We start from the raw sequence: 18,996 nt of genomic DNA on the forward strand, positions 1-18,996 counted from the left end.
AATATCAAATTTAAATATAAGCACATGTGCAAACCAGGGGCCACAGCTCCAAAAGAAGGATTTCGTCAGTAGTGTTACTTAAATACCATCTTAAAGAAAAATCAGCTGAAAACCAACTACATTTTATGAGATTTAGCAACCCATTCTCTTCAATACATCTCCACTATCCTTCCATCTCCCTATGTCCTTCTTTCCTATCTTTTCCTCTGTGCTCAGTGATCTTTTCCACTGTGCTCCCACTATTTCCATACACTTCCATGTCTCTCTTTTTCCACCCCTACTCCTTTAGAGGAAGTGCAGAATGGAGGAAAATAAGGGAGAGGTCAGTAACTCAGCTGCATGAGCTCATTTGAGACAAGAGGGTCAGCATGATGGCCCGGCACTGCTGTCTGTCTCGTCCAATCGGACACACAGATGATAACTATCCCAGCTGTTGTTACACAGTCTGAAATGATTGACTGTCTCCATCATGAACCAGATGCCACTGAGTTACCAAACATGTGGCGATAATATGGAAATACATTCTGAAGATCTATCTATCCATCCATCCATTTGTCTCATATTGGAGGGACTGGAATCATTAGCATTCAGTTCTCAAAAACCAGTTAAAATTAGTTGTTTTATTTAATATGACACCATTATTTACAACCAGACAAAAAAGATGAGACTTTATTTATACAAACATTACACAGTAAGTTTGGTCATTCTCCCCATAAGGAAACAAAGTTTATATTAAAAAAAATAAAAAAAATAAACAACATTGACCATGTTCCTCTGTAAACAGTGTGAAAGCTAAAGAGTGATGGCTCGAGCTGGGTTATAAGAAGCATTTGATTTCCATCAACATCCGTCTCCAGCTGCGTCCACACCTGGATCTGCTCATACGCTCAGGTATACGCTGGTCTTTCTGGTATTTTTAGTTCATTTTGCAGATTTTTGGATACACAAGGACATTTTTCAGGTGTGTAGCAGTGTTGTATTTATCTTACAGAGGGGGAGGCCAGTAGGTGTGTGGGCTTGCTGGGGATTGGTGGTTTGACACGTGGGGCATTAGTGGTGTTGAAGTTCTTCCTGAGCTGAGCCACACGGCCGCTGTATGTCAGAGTGCTATCCTTAATTTTCACCACCCCTTAGAGAAAAAGAGAACAAAGACTATCATTAGACAGAGTATATTATGTGTACAGAGCAACAGCAAAAAGCTTGTTTACAATTTAGACAAGTCAAGTTGTGATACTGAACAGAAAAACCCCAAACCATCTGCCTTTGCATGTGCTATTCAGAGACAATCATTATTCAAAAAATTTTGAATGTATGTGGATTTATGTGTATATAAACTAAAAGCTTTAACATTTTGAATTACAATGATATAAAATAGCATCATACTAACCGAATATGGTCATATATTATGTTTATATTATTGAATTATTTTTAATTGTATATATGAAGTAAGTGACGTGTGGTGACCCATACTCGGAATTTGTGATCTGCTTTTAACACATCCAAGTGAAAACACAATTATCATCGAATATCGCGTTTTAAGTAAGGAATAATTGACGACGGGCTGTTGAATTATTAGAAAAATAATCCTACTGCTTATACATTAATTAGTGTTCCAGTTTTGTGGAGATTCACACAGAGGTCAGTCATAAGTCGTGGTTACAGCTTTTGACCAATGGATATACAAAAATCATTTCAGGTTTAAGAAGGTTAAGGTTTCATCAACTACTGATGAATACATTTTTTTTTTTTTACATTTTCACTCTGTCTTTGGAAGGTTTTTGTCTTTCAAACACAAATGCAAAAATTCACAAAATGTTTGTCATCTGATCCTCTTTCATCCAATATATTTACTTGAAGTACACCTGAGATTTTAAAACAAATATTTTAATAATTAAGTATCACATTTGCATGTTAATTGGTTCTCTGAAATTGGTTATTTTCTCATGACATGCAGGTAAACAAAGTTTTTTATTTTCTCAGTAAGTTTTTCTAATTATTATTTTGATTGATTTTAAAATTATTTATTTTAATTTAACATTTTTATGATTTAATTAGGTCTAATTATTAGCTTTTCATTAAACTCACAATCCCCCTTGAGTTCCTTCACAAACCATAGTTTGGGAAACCTTATATGATATCATGTTTAATGCACTTCATGTTTTTGATGACAACAAAATGAAATATATTTTCTTTCTCTTTGTATTTTTATATCAACATGGTACAAGATAATCCTATTTAAATCAATGTGACAAATGAGCTAGGTCAAAAGTAATCTAAAAGTAGTCTGATTATATTACCTAAAATGTGTAATGTAATGGATTACGTTACAAAAAAATATTTTTGTCGTGCAATATATATATATATATATATATATATATTAATGATTACAAGACTTTGACTGTCTGTAAATCACTGCTGACTTTAAAAAGCTGTTAGATCCCTGACACAAACCCGCCAGGGATGATTCCACAGCTGTCTCTCTCTCTCTCTCTCTCTCTCTCTCTCTCTCTCTCTTGATCCTCCTTTCCACCCACTCAAAGCAGGTCTAGAGGTCACAAGAGGGAGAAGTAAGGAGAGCGACAGCAGGCAGAAGAGAAAAAAGTGAGAGGAAGAAAGTAAAGGACGAAGAGAGTACAAATAACACGAGGGTGAGGTAGAGGGTAAAGGCTATGGGAGTGATGACTCAATTTGAATGTGTTAAACGGGGTGAGACAGGTGGCCAGGGAATAGGTGAAGGGGTGAATGAAGTAAAAGGGGGAATGGGGAGGGGGGGCGAGATGGGGAGGACGCATGTGGGGAGTGTGGGTGACTTCAGAGACAGATGCTGTGGAGATGGGGACTCAAAGTCTGTGGAGAACTGTATTTTTAGACTCTCCCTGAGGGGTCTAAGCCTGGAGTTCCGCCCCTTCACACTTTTCCGGTGAGACCAACTCTCTGCCATCACTTTTTTTCTTCCATTCTGATGTGGGGGTCTTTACTATGTCCTCTAGTTTTTCCCCCTTGTATTCACGTGACGCAATCTCTATATCTGAGTTGCAAGCATCGGCGCGGCAAAACAAGATCTTTCCCATAATAATGACTGACAATGTGCAAAGTGGCAAAGTAATCAGCAATGACACACTCTTCCAAATAATCTAAAGAAATTCAAAAACAATCTATTCAGTATCCGACAATGCAATGCACACCTAGACATTTTGGGGACACTGACACTCATGTGTGTCATGTGTCTTTTCAAAATGTAATATAAACTGTAATATAAATAAATGTTAATATGTATATAATTTATAATGTAATATACATGTTTAAGCAATTATTATTCTCTATTCCAATAAGAAACAGGAAGTTAAAAGTTTGTATATATACAAAATCCCAGAATTTACTGACAAGCTTAATACACAATTTATACATATATAGTTTTATAAAGGGCTAAACTAATAAAAGAGTAAAATAAAAGCCTCTGCTAAATAACTAAATGTAAATGTAAAAAAAGAAATGTTATATCAAATATGAATATAGCTTATTAGTCTATATACAAATCTTGATATATAAATGTTTTTGTTTCTTATTTTATTATATATATTCAGACTTATAACTATATATTCAGATTTACTTCTATACATATATGTATTTATGATTTATATTTATATAATTAGTTTTGTATATATAAATTTAGAATTATATCTATATTCCAATTTACATTTATATATCATAATTACAACTAAATAAACACATATTTATGTCATTTATATATGTTAATTATATATTTATTATATGTTTATTTATCTAATTATAATTTCAGGTAACTATTCATTGAATTTTCGCATGTTGAAAATAAAATTGCTAGTTGTTTGTCGTTGTAAATACCGTTCAGTGTAAACGGTTTCTGTTGCTATAAATCTCCTGCTCTCATTTTAAATAAATGTATTTCGGACTATTTTGTTGCTTAAGATCGCTTTAACAATAAAGGAAAAATTATATGACGTCACGACAGTGACGCAGGCAGGACCACGTGACAAATCTAGATACTAGACAGCTGTGTTGATTATAGTGGGAGCGCTCTAGTTTAGTCACGTGTCTCTCTGTTTCTCTCTCGGGAGTTGAGCCGCGGTTCCTGTTGATGCTCCTCTGGTCGATCCCTGCAGCCGTGACCCCTGACTGCGTTTATGCTGTCGCCATGGAAACGTGGGATCAGCGCAAATTCCCGCTCCAGAGCACAGATGCGCGCGCGCGCGCTCGCGTTCACGGCACGCACAGATTGAGTCACAAAAACACACAAACCTACAATGACTCACACACTAATCATCATTTATCCACTTTAACATCAAACAAATACACTTGTATGTGCAATATTATGAGGTGACGGCACAAACAACACGACACCTGACCAACATCTGCCATACCAAGCCGAGATTCAGGTAAGTTAAAGGTAGGCTTCGGTCATTAATATGTTTGAATCCTGCGACCTCGTATTTGCTTTCTGTTTCCAAAGGAGTTTTGGTGGTACTTGATGTTTAGGTTTGCAGACAGTGCAGCATTTTAGTAAGCAAAGACCATCGCATAGTTCCATGTTTTAGAAATATCAAGCTGGTAAACAACGGAAAGTGTTGCTGTGAATGGTGTGTCCTGTAGGTGGCGCACGCAGATCTTACTGTCGACGGTGCTAATGACACTAAAAGTCCACTAGATGGCGCTTGGTGTCCATTTACATTGACAACAACATGAATGTCCTTTTCTAAATGTAAGGTTTTAATAAACCATTTTAAACTAAATGTATATGGGATCATTAATTATCTGTTACTTTTCAATTATATTGAAAAATATTAATAAAAATACTACACAAACACATTATTATTTTATAAATAAAAATAAAAATATGTAATTTATTTATTTTATTAATTGTTTCATTTTGAAAATAAATGTATTTGAGGTCATTGATTATAGATGTATTTGAGATCATTATTATTGATATTTGTCTCATCAGGACAAATGTAGAATAGTTGTTCGAATTATATTTATATATTTACTAATATAAATATATTGTTAAACTATATAATATAAAATATTAAACAATAATATTTATGCATTTAATCGTATATATATATTTCCTTTTTTCTAATTCCATTCTTTAAAAAAAACTTGCCCCTTTATACCTGCACTCTATTCAGTTACTAACTGCTAAAAAAAGAAAACACTAGCTTTTCCAATCTTTTTATTCTATCTATTTGTTTTATTTTTATTTATTACAGTGCTCAAAATTTGAAGTGGATCAAAACCTTTCATCAAATTTGTCCTAAAACTTAAAATCAAAATGTGTTCTTGTCTCAGAACATCTTTGATTAACTTATTCGATCCAAATGTTGACTACTGTATACAATTAACAAATGAAAAAAGAAAAAAAGGCCTCTTTAGCTTGCTCTACTCTTTTTATATTCTGTCTGTTTTCTTTTTATTTATTATATAATACTACTAATAATAAAAAACTTGCTACATGTACTGTGTTAATCTTACTGAGACTTGGTATAGCACTTGCATGTCATTGCTAGCTTGTTGGTTTTAATTGCTTCCATTGTCCTCATTTGTAAGTTGCTTTGGATAAAAGTGACTGCTAAATGACTCTCTCTCTCTCTCTCTCTCTCTCTCTGTGTATATATATATATATATATATATATATATATATTGTTAAGATAAATGTTGATAATCTTGTTATTATTTTATTTTATGTTTTAGTTCTGTAAAAATATCATATTTTATTAAGGTGTTTTTGTAGTATTTTGTTGAAAGAATACCTGGGATTAATTCAGATTCTGCTTCTGTGCTCTTACCTTTGTCTGGTGTGGGTGTGTCCAGTGGGTGTGTCATGTTGTTGATTGACAGATGCTCTTTCATCGCTCTGTGCAGTTGAAGCTCTCTGAGTCTGTCTGCTACTGTTGTCTCTGCATTGCTCATATGTGATTTGTAAAGGCCCATGTCCTCCTCCGCACTGCCTGAGTCTGAGTCATCTGTTTGGCCCCTGGTGTCCTCAGCTGACTGATCACAACTGCTGTCCTGCTTAGACTCATCTGAGACTGTCGTGGAATCACTCAGCTCCTCCGGTTTCTGTGGCGGATTAAATGAAACTCATTTGTAAACACTTATAAAATCGGAGTTGACAAATTTAGAGACACAAAGAGAGATGGAAGTGTGTGTTTGTGTGAGTAAGTGAGTGTGTTTGTCTGAGTGTGTGTGTATTCCCTCTGGCAATGTCGCACTGATGCCATCTGATACCGTTTAATTCTCTGCCCAGGCTCTAAACCATCTGCTCAGGGGAGCCTAGCCTGTCCAGCTACACACACCCATGGTCTTATTATTATTGATGCTCTTATTATTAAAGTCATACACACATACATGTGCGTTTTCTCACATGCACATTCATGACACATCTATTGTTTTTACACTAAGCTAATGATATTAGCTTATTCCTTCTCATAAAAACGTCTTTAAACAGGCTCTTAAAAAGAGTATGTAGAAGCGAGTCATGATACTGACACAGAGAGATATTGTGACAATGCCATCCTGAAAAATAAAAATTACCAAAGGTCAAAGACATGAATATTTTTTTTTTTTTTTTTAATGGTTTACTCACTGATCTATATTATATTATCTATGACAGATCAGTGGTTTTACTATTCAGCCTATGCCTCCTTAAAATGGATCACTTGTATTCCTCTATTGTACATTGTTTTAGTTAAACGTGCTTGCTAAATTATGTAATGTAATAATTTTACATTATGTTAGGCCTATGAAGTTTATGGTAAAGTTTATAAAACATTTTTGTGCAATGAAATAGTTAGGATAGTTTTGGAAGTGTGTTGTCCAATACAACATAATTTCAGAAGCAAACCATTATTTATTTATTACCTTGAGCAGTAGCTGGATCCCTGGCTCTGTGCTGGTTTGTTGTGCTCTGCTGGGTTTGGTGTAGCTGCACTTCACAGGTTCGGCTTTTGCTCTGTGAACAAAGAAAAGCACATTTAACTCTGTGGTTTGAGAATATATTGCTATAATGTTTGTGGTGTGGTATCAGTGTATTTTTGCCTGCTGTTATTGTGGTTTATTATATGATTCTCTGGGATACTTGATTCTGAGTCTATATTGGCTAGTATTCAGCTGTCAGATATTTTAGTGCGATGAACATTAAAAGGCAACTAGATTTCCTGAGCATTCCATTCAATAGATTTGGGTTGATGCTCACCATATTGTAAATATTATACATATTAGTCTTCGAATAGTGGTGAGTGGAATCTGTAAATGTGTCACTTTTGATCAATCAAATCAATCAAAATAAATTTCAATCAATATTTAATGTCCATAATGTACAGTCAACCATAATCCCTTCCATAGTGTATTTCTACCTATTATTGAGGGTGTTGTACCTGTTGAAAGTATTGGGGTTGGCCGCAGTTTTGTTTTTCGGCTCGGACAGAATGAGTTTTGGAGATTTGAGCTCGTCCGATTCTCCGATGATACACACATGCACGTCACCATCACTGCCGAGCAGCCAGCTCACACTTTTACAAGGGCCTGGGGACAAAACAATAAACATGTCAAGAAAATCAATATCTGAGAAACAATAAATAAATGAGCAACACAGAGACAATTAAGTTACGAAGACAAAGATGCACGACAGAGACAAGAGCACATGTTTAGGCCTTTTGCTTGCATTTTGAACAAAGAAAATGGGTATTTGTGAGGTTTAAGAGGCTGTAATTTCATGCTATTTAGATCTTCTTTACTAGATTCAAAAGGTTGAGTGTTGGCAGTTTAGCATGGACCTGTTTAAAGCATATTTCTTCACTGAATGCCCTTTAAAATTGTATTCTGTCGCAATATATTTGTTATTTAGTAACACTAACGGATGTTTTTTTTTTTTTTAGGCATTAGAGACCTATTTGAGATGTTAACCAGCCAAACCATGACCTGTTTTTTTATATTACACTCTGTAGTGTATCATTTTCAAAGACAGATGGCGCTGTGACATGGATTGAAATTGATCCTGCATATACTGTAGGTCACCTGCTCTGGTTTAGAAGTGTGTTAAAGGTTTAGTTCACCCAAAAATGAAAATTATGTCATTAATAACTTACTCTCATGTCGTTCCAAACTTTTGAGACCTCCGTTCATCTTCTGAACACAGTTTAAGATATTTTAGATTTAGTCTGAGAGCTCTCAGTCCCTCCATTGAAACTGTGTGTACGGTATACTGTCCATGTCCAGAAAGGTAATAAAAACATCTTCAAAGTAGCCCATGTGACATCAGAGGGTCAGTTAGAATTTGCTGAAGCATCAAAAATATATTTTGGTCCAAAAATAACAAAAATAAACAAAAAGACAGTACATACATTTTCAATGGAGGGACAGAAAGCTCTCTTACTAAATCTAAAATATCTGTGTTCCGAAGACGAACGGAGGTATAATTTTCATTTTTGGGTAAACTAACTCTTTAATGTTATCAGTATGTAGGTGTCAATACCAGCGTGCATCAGGCTTGTATTATCACCTTACAGACACTTGCACTGACCCACAAAGGCTGTGAATCCTTCTCTGTCACCCTCCTCATTATTTCAGTGTGATTTAAACTTCTCAGATTACACCAAATGTTTGAAGGCAAGAAATTAAATGTGATCAACTTCTGTGGTTCTTACATAAGAGGTGACAAAGAGGATCCTTGTGCTGATCGTAGGGGACCACAGTTCACCTCATATAATCTAAAACTCAGTTCACCTCATAAATAATCTAAAAGTACATAGTAATAGCATGCATATCACAGTGGGAATTAAAAAAATGTCAAGAATTTCCCAGCAGGAAACTGTTCGTTCAAGCAGGGCACGATCTGTTTTTCCTTTCCTTTCCTTTCCATTTTTTTTTTTTTTTTTTGCATGCACGTAAGAGAAAACCTAACACCCCACAGCTCCAGCAGAAAGGGTTACGTAAAGAACCGGTTCTCCAGGCTGACAGAAGCAACACCACATCTAAGAGCGAAGCAGATCAGATAGGCTTAATTACATGCAGGGATGAATTTAGAGGATGTTTCTGTTAGAAATCTCAGAAATGTTCAGTATGTGTATAGCTGAAACTACAAAAGTTATATAATAAAACTGACACACATCTTTATAAGGTGTTTTGACACACTAATGGTTAGATCTTTGTGTGTGTATTTGTGTGTGTGTGTGTGCGTGTCTGTGTGTTTGTTTGTTTGTTTGTTTGTATATTGCTTGTTGCCTGGGTCACATTCAACCACAAATGCTGCTTAAGACATTGTGTGTGTTTTTGAAAGGTAACTGCGTGATGATGAATGTGTTTTTTGAGGACATTTTCTTAAAGCACTATGACCCCACACCCGGACCATGAGATTAGAGCATATAGAATTTACAATTTTGGGTGAACTATCCATTCAAACTCCTTAAAAAAAGCGTAAATGAGACTATTGTTGGCATATAGTAGAAGAACAGGTCAGCGGTTCTCAGGGACCCACAGCAAACTATTCTAAAAGCTTCCTCTCAAAGAACTAAAAAAAAATCTGCATATAAGGAAGCCTAATTATAAAAGTATGATTTCTAAATCTGGAAATAATTCCATGATAATTTTGATGCATTTCATGAATAAACACCTTCTGTATGCCAAGCTCTACAAAATAGTTCAGGTATATCAGCTAGATATTGTGAGAAAAATATTTCTTTCAAATCCTAATGCTGAATATTTATCCAGTGAATCGTGAACAGCTGGAAAGGTTGTAGGTCTTTAACTGTTGTTGTGGACGGTGCCTTAAGGTCCTTGAAGGTTGGGAAGCACTTGTATAGAGCAATGAAGATGTTTTGATTATTTGGTCTTATTTGGAGTTTGATAAAAGGTTGAGTTCATGCTGATATCTTTGACTTTAAAGAATGTAAACAAGATCAAGAAGAGCTGAATGCTAACAATTTTCAGTAGTGATTATATGTTGATATAATATGTATAATCTATTATTAATCAAAAACTAGGGTTATGCTTCAAAAAGAAAAAGAGGACAGTTATGTCCCACACATTAGTTAATGCATCAGGAATCATTAATGCAGATATATTACTTATGCAATGTATAATATGCAGAAAAACACCAACTTCTATTTATACAATGAACATATTGTTAAGTATAAACCTTATTGTAAAGTGTTTAACTTAGTTGTGTAGCTCAAAAACTCACTTTGCTGGACTAATGTGTGCTTCTAAATGATTCACACCTTTAGAGGAAATAAATGTCCACGAAAAAAAAGGATGGGTCATGCTACAAAGACAGTAAGTGTGACATCACATCCTGTTGCTCATATTCATTGACGCATATTAGGTGTCTGCATTAATTCCACAGGCTTATGTTTAGTTTGACCACACCTGGTCTCCATTTGCTATCCATTTAATCTGATTGCTGTGAAAGAGAAACAATTTGACATAACAGAAATCTCATTGGTCATTTTCTCTCCAGTGGGCAGTGAAAGAGTCTCGAGTACAAAGTTCCTGTGGTAGCCAATAGTTTTGTTTGTTTGTGTACAAAAATTTAATCAGTATTTATCTCGACTACCCCTGATGCAGAGCTGACACGCACAGTATCAGCTGAGGCGGCTGAAACCAGCCACAAAGTGCTGATTTAAAGAAACACAGACACAGCTGCGTTTCACATGAGCTGTGAACCCTGTCAGTTGTGTGTCCACAGAGAGAAAATCAAAAGAGTACCAAAAGAGATTTTACTAAACTAAAGTAAATGAATAAGAGTCCAACTGCTTGACTGTGACACAGCAGCTTTCTACATGTAGCCCATGTGACTTTATGCTTTTTTGATAAGAAACCGAAGCCGGGGGAGAATACCAGCACTATTGAACATTTACATCAGGGGTGTCATATTCAGTTCAGATTCAACTCTAATTAAACAGACCTGATCCAACTAAACAGGTTCTTCAGGCTTATTTGAAAACTACATGTTATGTGTGTTGGAGCTAAACTGTGCAGGGCTGTGTTCCTCCAGGAACTGAGTTTGACACCTGTTATTTACATTCTTGAGCAAATGCTGTTCTAAACATCATTTCCTGTTCAGCTGGATTCCATTGTCATCAACATGAATTGAATGTTTTTTTTCCCAGCCAGAGAACATCGGTTCAAGCTGTCGCAGATTTTACGAGCATCTGATATTTCGAAATTCCATGTACAGCATATTTATTCCGTGTTACACAAGCTCTTGTTCTCAGTTTTTTCCTCATACTGTCATTTGAAAACCACACTATTAGCTTCTTTTTTTCTCTATTCTCTAAAGAACTTTCATTTTTAAAGGAATATATCTCCCAAAAGGTATTCACCCTTAGGCTACCCAAGTTGTATAGTTGTTGCTTCATTGAAACAGATTAGAAGACATTTTGCATTACATCACTTGCTCAGTCAGAATAAGAGTCTTTCAAAGTGAAAAGCTGTGTGTTTGTAAGAAACGAATAAATCCATCATTAGGGCGTTTTAACTTTTAACACTTGTTACTGGCCAAAAAAAGTCCATAATTCATAATAATGGTCGGTCCATCTTCTCACGTGAAAATCCACATTTATTTTTAGAATCGTTTTGGACTGTTTTCAATTGTAAACACTGCCTGATCTGTGCATATTATTCTGAATCAGACAAGAAGACTTTTTCACTGGAGAATTATGGATAGAGGACTCTTGTTGTAGCCAGAAGCACCTAATTAAAAATGATGAATGGATTACAAACATGCAGCTTTTCCATTCACAAGATGTAATCGATTGGCTGGAGTCATGAGGATTACTTGTGGATTATTGTGATGTTTTATCAACTATTTGGACTCAAATTCTGACAGCACCCATTCACTGCAGAGTATCCATTGGTGAACATTTGATTTAATGCTACATTTCTTCAATTCTGTTCCGATGAAGTCATGAACTCATCTACATCTTGGAGTAAGTTTTCAAAATTTCATCTTTTTTTTAAAAAACAAAAAGGAACAAAAAGGGTTTTTTGAAAATGTCTCTTTCAAGGACTGTTCACTGAAAGGTTCTTTTGGGCATCCAAAAATGGGTCTTTTATAATTGCTTTGTTTTTGCGTGTTGTGCTTCCTGAGAACATTCCATGCCCAAATTTCTGGCATAGCACATCCTCAGGCATTAGTGTTAGAAAGCTCTGAAATGTTTAGAGGAATTTACAGTGGCTGGGCCCCTACAGCATTACAGGGGTTAGATCCCAAACAATTACTTACAAATGTTGATGCTATGGAGATAAGCAGTAATCTACTGCAAGGTGATTTGCATGAAAGTATTGTGCTGTGGTGCAAGGTCAGTGTTGCATAATTGTAATTTGGCTCTGGTTTTACCCTTGCAGTAGCAGTAGCATGCTGTAGCATGTCTCTGTCATATTGTTATGTGACTCTTTCTCTCTTTCAGGTCACTTCATTTCCTTTGGCCCTTTAAAATATGTGCTCTCCTTGAAATGACGTTGGTACATTTCACACAGGCATTGGTTTTCCTGTTGCATCAGTAAGGGCGTGTTAAAATTTATTTTGAAGCAGCTTTCATATAGTTTGCTGGAAATGCGTAAAAGGATCTGCACATAGATTCAGTAAAAGTTAATTCTCTCTTTTAACAGAACTGAAGTATATTCAGCACTGCTGTATGAATGTAGCCATATTCACTGCGCTGCTCTCTAAATCACTATTCAAAAGTCTTTCCGTTGGGTTCAATTCAACTATTGAAACACGTCATCAGAACCAAGTGAAAAAATGTCACCTTGTGCTCACTTTATACCGAATGGGTCTGTGAGGTTAAATTAAGATGTCACAAGAATGTGGAAAAACAGAGACACCCAAAAACATTATACTGTTCTGTAAATAGTTTTTGTCTCCTGTTGATGCTTACAGAATGATAGACGTGGCTGTATTTTTAGAAAGGGTGTGAGTTCATACCTTTCTTTTGCCGGAGCTTTTCTTTTTTCATCCCTTCCTTGCCCTCCTTCTCTTCTTGCTCCTTCCAGCGCCTGACTTGTTCCTCTCTCATTTTGAAGAACAGTATCTTCTTCTGTTCCTCATTTAAGGCCTCTAGTACATCAGGGTCGATGTACATATCAGCGAGGATTTGCTGCAGCATGTTGTGTCTGTATGAATGTTGTAGGCTTTTGAATAAGTGTGCTGGTACACAAAAATGCTTTTGAGGAGTCCAGCTCCTTTTTTGGAATTCTTGTCGTCCTTTTTTTCAAACAAAAGCTCCCTCTATCTTCCAAAGATTGGCATTTTAGATCCTGCTTTTGAGTTTGTTTCTGTCCCACGCTCTGGCCATGTGATTCTAGCCTAAGAGAGAGAGAGAGAAATGGGAGGAGGTAAAAAAAAGAAAGAAAGATCCATTACAGCATCTGTTGCCATTTTTGTTCAGCACCTCTTTATGGACGACTACTTTATATCTCTGTAGTAATTAATCCTGATTTCATTTGTAAAACAGCTAAGCTTCCCACTCCAATTTCCTCTTTCTTAAGAGAGCAGAGAGCAGTTTAATTGCTTTTTCATAGCTTAGGAGGTTCAGTGAAGCTCTTAGACATTTTTGATATTTGTATGTAAAAAAATAAAATAAAAATATATATATAATTCAAGATAAAATGCTTGAAATGATGGAATTACTTGGTTTGTCCTGTAGACCGCGTTCCATTGTTATACACACACACACACACACACACACACACACACACACACACACACACACACACACAGGTGCATCTCAATAAATTAGAATGTCGTGGGAAAAGTTAATTTATTTCAGTAATTCAACTCAAATTGTGAAACTTGTGTAGTAAATAAATTCAATGCACACAGACTGAAGTAGTTTAAGTTTTTGGTTCTTTTAATTGTGATGATTTTGATTCACATTTAACAAACATCATGGTGACCAATACCATGGTCATTTAACCAACTTTTGGTTTTTTTGGCAGTGTGGGCAGGTGCCAAATCCTGCTGGAAAATGAAATCAGCATCTTCAAAAAGCTGGTGAGCAGAAGGAAGCACGTATTGCTCCAAAATTTCTAGGTAAACGGGTCCAGTGACTTTGATTTTCAAAAAACACAATGGACCAACACCAGCAGATGACATTGTATCAAAAAACATCACAGACTGTGGAAACTTAACACTGGACTTCAAGCAACTTGGGCTATGAGCTTCTCCACCCTTCCTCCAGACTCTAGGACCTTTGTTTCCAAATGATATACAAAACTTGCTCTCATCTGAAAATAGGACTTTGGACCACTGGGCAACAGTCCAGTTCTTCTTCTCCTTAGCCCAGGTAAGATGCCTCTGATGTTGTCTGTGGTTCAGCTAATTCCTTGATAAGTCTGTGTTTTGGCTTTTGATGCCTTGACCCCAGCCTCAGTCCATTCCTTGTGAAGTTCACTCAAATTCTTGAATTGATTTTTCTTGACAATCCTCATAAGGCTGCGGGTCTCTCGGTTGGTTGTGCATCTTTTTCTTCCATGCTTTTTCCTTGTACTCAACTTTCTGTTAACATGCTTGGATACAGCACTCTGTGAACAGGCAGCTTCTTTGGCAATGAATGTTTGTGTCTTACCCTCCTTGTGAAGGGTGTCAATGATTGTCTTGTGTACAACTGTCAGATCAGTCTTTCCCATGATTGTGTAGTGAACCAAACCAAGAGTCCATTTTGAGGGCTCAGGAAACCTTTGCAGGTGTTTTGAGTCGATTAGCTGATTAGCATATTAGCATATTCTTATTTGTTGAGATGTGAATTGGTGGATTTTTGTTAAATGTGAGCCAAAACCATCACAATTAAAATAACCAAAAACTTAAACTACTTCAGTCTGTGTGCAATGAATTTATTTAAAACACAAATTTCACAATTTGAGCTGAATTACTGAAAAAAAACTTTGCCACGACATTCTAATTTGAGATGTACCTGTGTGTGTGTGTGTGTGTGTGTGTGTGTGTGTATATATATATATATATATATATATATATATATATATATATATATATATATATATATATATATATATATATATATATATATATATAAACTTAATTTGATCTTAAAAAGTCAAAAACATTCTTGGTATTGACAAGAAGTAGTCATTGAGTGCTGTGACAGAAAGCCTGTTTGTGACATCATAAATGAGCTGAAAACACATTCAGGTATAAATCGAGCTAATGATGTGAAAAATGATCTCTTTTTTTCCCGATGACACATTTCAATAGTTGAATTGAACCCTATGGAGAGGCTTTTGAACACTGATTCATGTCAGCAGTACATTTTGAGATACTGTTGAGATCTTATCTGAAGCTTACATGAGATATATTAGTAGATACAATTAGAAAGTGAGACAATTACACTTTCTTCTTAATCTCACTAATGTCTAGAAGAAGGAATTTGTTATATTACAGTGGTTCTCTTTGTGATTTTCTCTCCTGTGGGGGTTTAAAGGAGACTGTTGGGACCAATGTTTCTCTAAGCAGCTGTAAGTTTTGATGTTTTATGGTTTGATCTAGACTGCTGTTCAGTTGAGTTGACAATAGCAGTCTGTTTTATTCCAGAGCTCTGTGTGATTTTCCTCTCTCTGTTGACTTTGGCTAAATGAGCATCTATATTTCTCTCCCTCATTCATTTTATTTAGTTTTTTCATTCAGTAGCTCCATCCCTGTTGCTGTAACACAGATTACTACAGCATTTCAGTCCTTAACTCTCCCTTTTGTTTTCTTTATTTCTCTCTGCCAGAAAATAATCCTAATGCTACACCATTTCTCAAACAAAGAGCCTCTCTATTCCAAACCAATCTTGCATCAGGTCAGACATGTTTCTTCACCAAACAACTAACAAAGCCATTCAAATCCAACAAAGAAGCAGTAAATTAATAAACATCTGTGCTTTTTAATTAGAGTGGTAATGAAAACACACACACACACACACCTACTGAGTTTACTAAAGCAAAACTAACAACCTGATCACTAGTTCAAATGCAGCTGAAATAACATGTTAAAACTGTGATGATGCACTCAGTGAATAATAAAAATGTTGGTACATTAGGAATGGACAATAGAGACTGAGCCATTTACACAAAGACTCACAGCACAAAAGATTCAAAGTTGGAAAAAGAGCAACTATGAGAAACAAAGCAGGAGAGAAAGCAGCCATTAGACAAACTGTAACTTTAACTTTAACCAAAACAGTCTCAGTTCTTCAGCACATGGGAGAAAGAGAGAGATCGAGAGAAAGAGAGAATGAAAAAGCTGTAAAGATGAGGACAAAGAGACTGCTGAGTGCTGATGAAGTGTGCTGAGAGAGAGAGAAGTGAACTAGTACTTACATTCAGAGCTGGAGAAGTGTTCTGTGGAGTTGTGTTAGTAAAACAGGGAGCAGGCAGCGTGTGTGTATGTGTGTCTTTCTCTCAGCTGCTTTTGTATTTGAGTGCACTACTGGTGTGACATCATAGCATTCTTCCTCCCTCCCTCTCTCTCTCTCTCCCTCTCTCCCTCCTTCTCTCAGACTTCCTCACTTCAACTCTTCTTCTTTGTCTCCTCCCTCTCCCTCTCCCTCTCGGTCAGTTTCAATAAGATTCATTGGTAGAACAAAAACAGCTACATTTGAATTGCCAAATCAGCAGGTTAGACTGATGTTGACATATGGGAAATGGTAACTAATTAACAACATACCCTCATTACGCTGTAAAAAAAAATATTTTTCAGAATTGTAAATAAAACAAAGATCATTTGAGTTTGTTTTCAAGAAAATACTATTTCAGTCTTTCTACTTCAAAATTTCACATTTCATTTAATACTTGTCATTTCATCTGTAATTATTTGTTAAAATCTACAAGCAACTTCTGAGTGAAAACTGTTTCTAGGACTACATAATTTTTTCTGTGTAGTTCAACCAATGCATTAAGTAGCATTAACTAACCATGAAAAAAAGTCTTTAATGTTTATTTATACAGATGTTCGTCGTTAAATCTTGTTTATTTATAATACTTACAGTTGTATAAATTAACTTTAAATTTAAAGTAATTTATACATTGTAATATTAACCAAAATCAATTAGTGCTGTTAAATAGTAATATTTATTGTTATTTAATGTTTGATAAAGCGTTATCTGATCTTAACATATAAAACCTTTTTGTGACAATACTCATTTAAATGCAATTAATGCAAAAAAAATATTAGATATTAGAATATTAGATTAAATTAAATATTAGAATAATCTTTCAGGGTGAACATGTTTTTATTGTATAGTAATGTAATTATGCCGTTTTTGTGGGACATCGAAACACAAAAATGTCTAGGTGATCTAACTAAAGAGACAAAGTATCATTAAAAGTTTCACTGAAATTCTTAAGAAAATAACTGCCATTCATTATTTACTAAGAAAAAAAAAACACTGAATCACTTTTATAAAGTTACTATTAACATTTACAAGAAAATCAGACAAGCACATAAAATATTTTGTCCTTTTCAGGAATAGGCACATTTATTTTATTTGTCTTCATTGACAAATATAAAAATGTCTAAATATTTATGACTCAAAAATTATTATTTTTTGACCACACAAACCCATTCAGGTAAAAATTGAGGGTATGACGTGAGAGATTTTCTTTTTCCCCTTGACGCATTTCAATAGTTGAACTGAACCCTCAGGGGAAGTCGTGCACAAATTCTGAGTATGGGTCACCAGACTTGGCTGAATGTCACGTCACTTCACTTTTTTATCAGCAGTGCAGACTGAGATATGGTTGAGATCTTATCTGAAGCTCTGGAGACACACTTAAGATTAACTACACTCTCTATTCAGTGTTATTGCTGTCTAGGAGAAATGATTCACATTGTTATTTTTCTTTCCTCTGGGGATTTTGGGACAGTTTGGAAGTTGGAATTAAAATATTTTAGAATTTTTTTATTATATATATTAGATATTAGATATTTTAGGGTCATTTTTTTTTTTTAAGAAAAAAATGTTTCAATGTTTCAATTTTAATGTTTTTTGCATATGTTTGAAATGTATCCTGGTGTCTTATGTGCCAAAGACAACAGAGATGCAATAAAGGACTCCACACATCACAAAACCCAATGACTAGCGTCTCTATAGAGCTCGGACTAAATAGATCTGTGAAAGCCACAGGGGTTGAGCTGTGTTTTGGGCAGAACTGAAGTGTAAAGATGTGAATTAAAGGCTATCCAGTTAGTACAGGATAAATTTAGGCCTAGAAAATAATGGTGCTTAATCTGTGGTAACAGGTGATTTTCCCATCAAGCCTTGCAAGTCAAGGTTAATTAAACAAGGAAATGAACCTGTTTTCCTACAAGACTCAGATTAAATTTAAAAGGCCCAGCATTTATTATGTAAACAGTCTCCTCCTTTTCCATAATCACCTGACTTTTGTTTTTAACACAGTCATGACTTAAACATGTTACACACCCACAACGAAGGGAGGCATCTGGTAAAGGGATAGTTCATCCAAAAAAGGAAAATGATCATTTACTCACCCCATGTTGTTCCAAACCGGTATATCTGTCTTCCTTCTGGGGAACACAAAAGATCTCTTGAGAAATGTCTCATTGTTTTTTGTTCATACACTGGAAGTCAATGGGGACAGTTAAGTGTTGTTTATTTCACATTTTCTTTTGAAAAAAGTGAGTAAATGATGACATAATTTTATTTTTGGGTGAACTATGTCTTTAACATAGATAATTATTTGTTAAAAAATAAATAAATAAATAAATAAATAAATAAAAGAAGAACACAATTCATTTTCACATGATGTCACAATGTTTGTTTTCCTTACAAGCATGCTTTATAGATTTCCCTAAGAACTTCCTTTGAAATGACTTCAATGATGAAATGTGGGTGTGTGCCTTCTGAAAAACAGCAAGTGTTTGATTAAGTATCCTGACCTGTTTACTCTTCCCTGACTCATGGACTGTGGTCATGTGACTTTCGCCACTCGTTTTGAAATGGT

The 18,996-nt window shown here is 35.3% G+C and overlaps 1 protein-coding gene across 1 annotated transcript; it reads right to left on the reverse strand.

Moving 5' to 3' along the window:
- Nucleotides 1–600: 600 nt before the first annotated feature.
- On the reverse strand, nt 601–16,520 carry zgc:92242 (uncharacterized protein LOC436899 homolog). The gene is made up of 6 exons (XM_052615457.1): nt 16,354–16,520; nt 12,962–13,342; nt 7,413–7,560; nt 6,898–6,988; nt 5,823–6,096; nt 601–1,129 (listed from the first exon to the last, which is right to left on the reverse strand). Exons 2-6 carry the CDS (start codon nt 13,140–13,142, stop codon nt 981–983), a joined length of 843 nt encoding a protein of 280 aa, XP_052471417.1. The 5' UTR covers nt 13,143–13,342; nt 16,354–16,520; the 3' UTR covers nt 601–980.
- Nucleotides 16,521–18,996: the final 2,476 nt, after the last annotated feature.

Source organism: Carassius gibelio, chromosome A14 (genome assembly GCF_023724105.1).
Source record: "Carassius gibelio isolate Cgi1373 ecotype wild population from Czech Republic chromosome A14, carGib1.2-hapl.c, whole genome shotgun sequence".
Lineage (NCBI taxonomy): Eukaryota > Metazoa > Chordata > Actinopteri > Cypriniformes > Cyprinidae > Carassius > Carassius gibelio.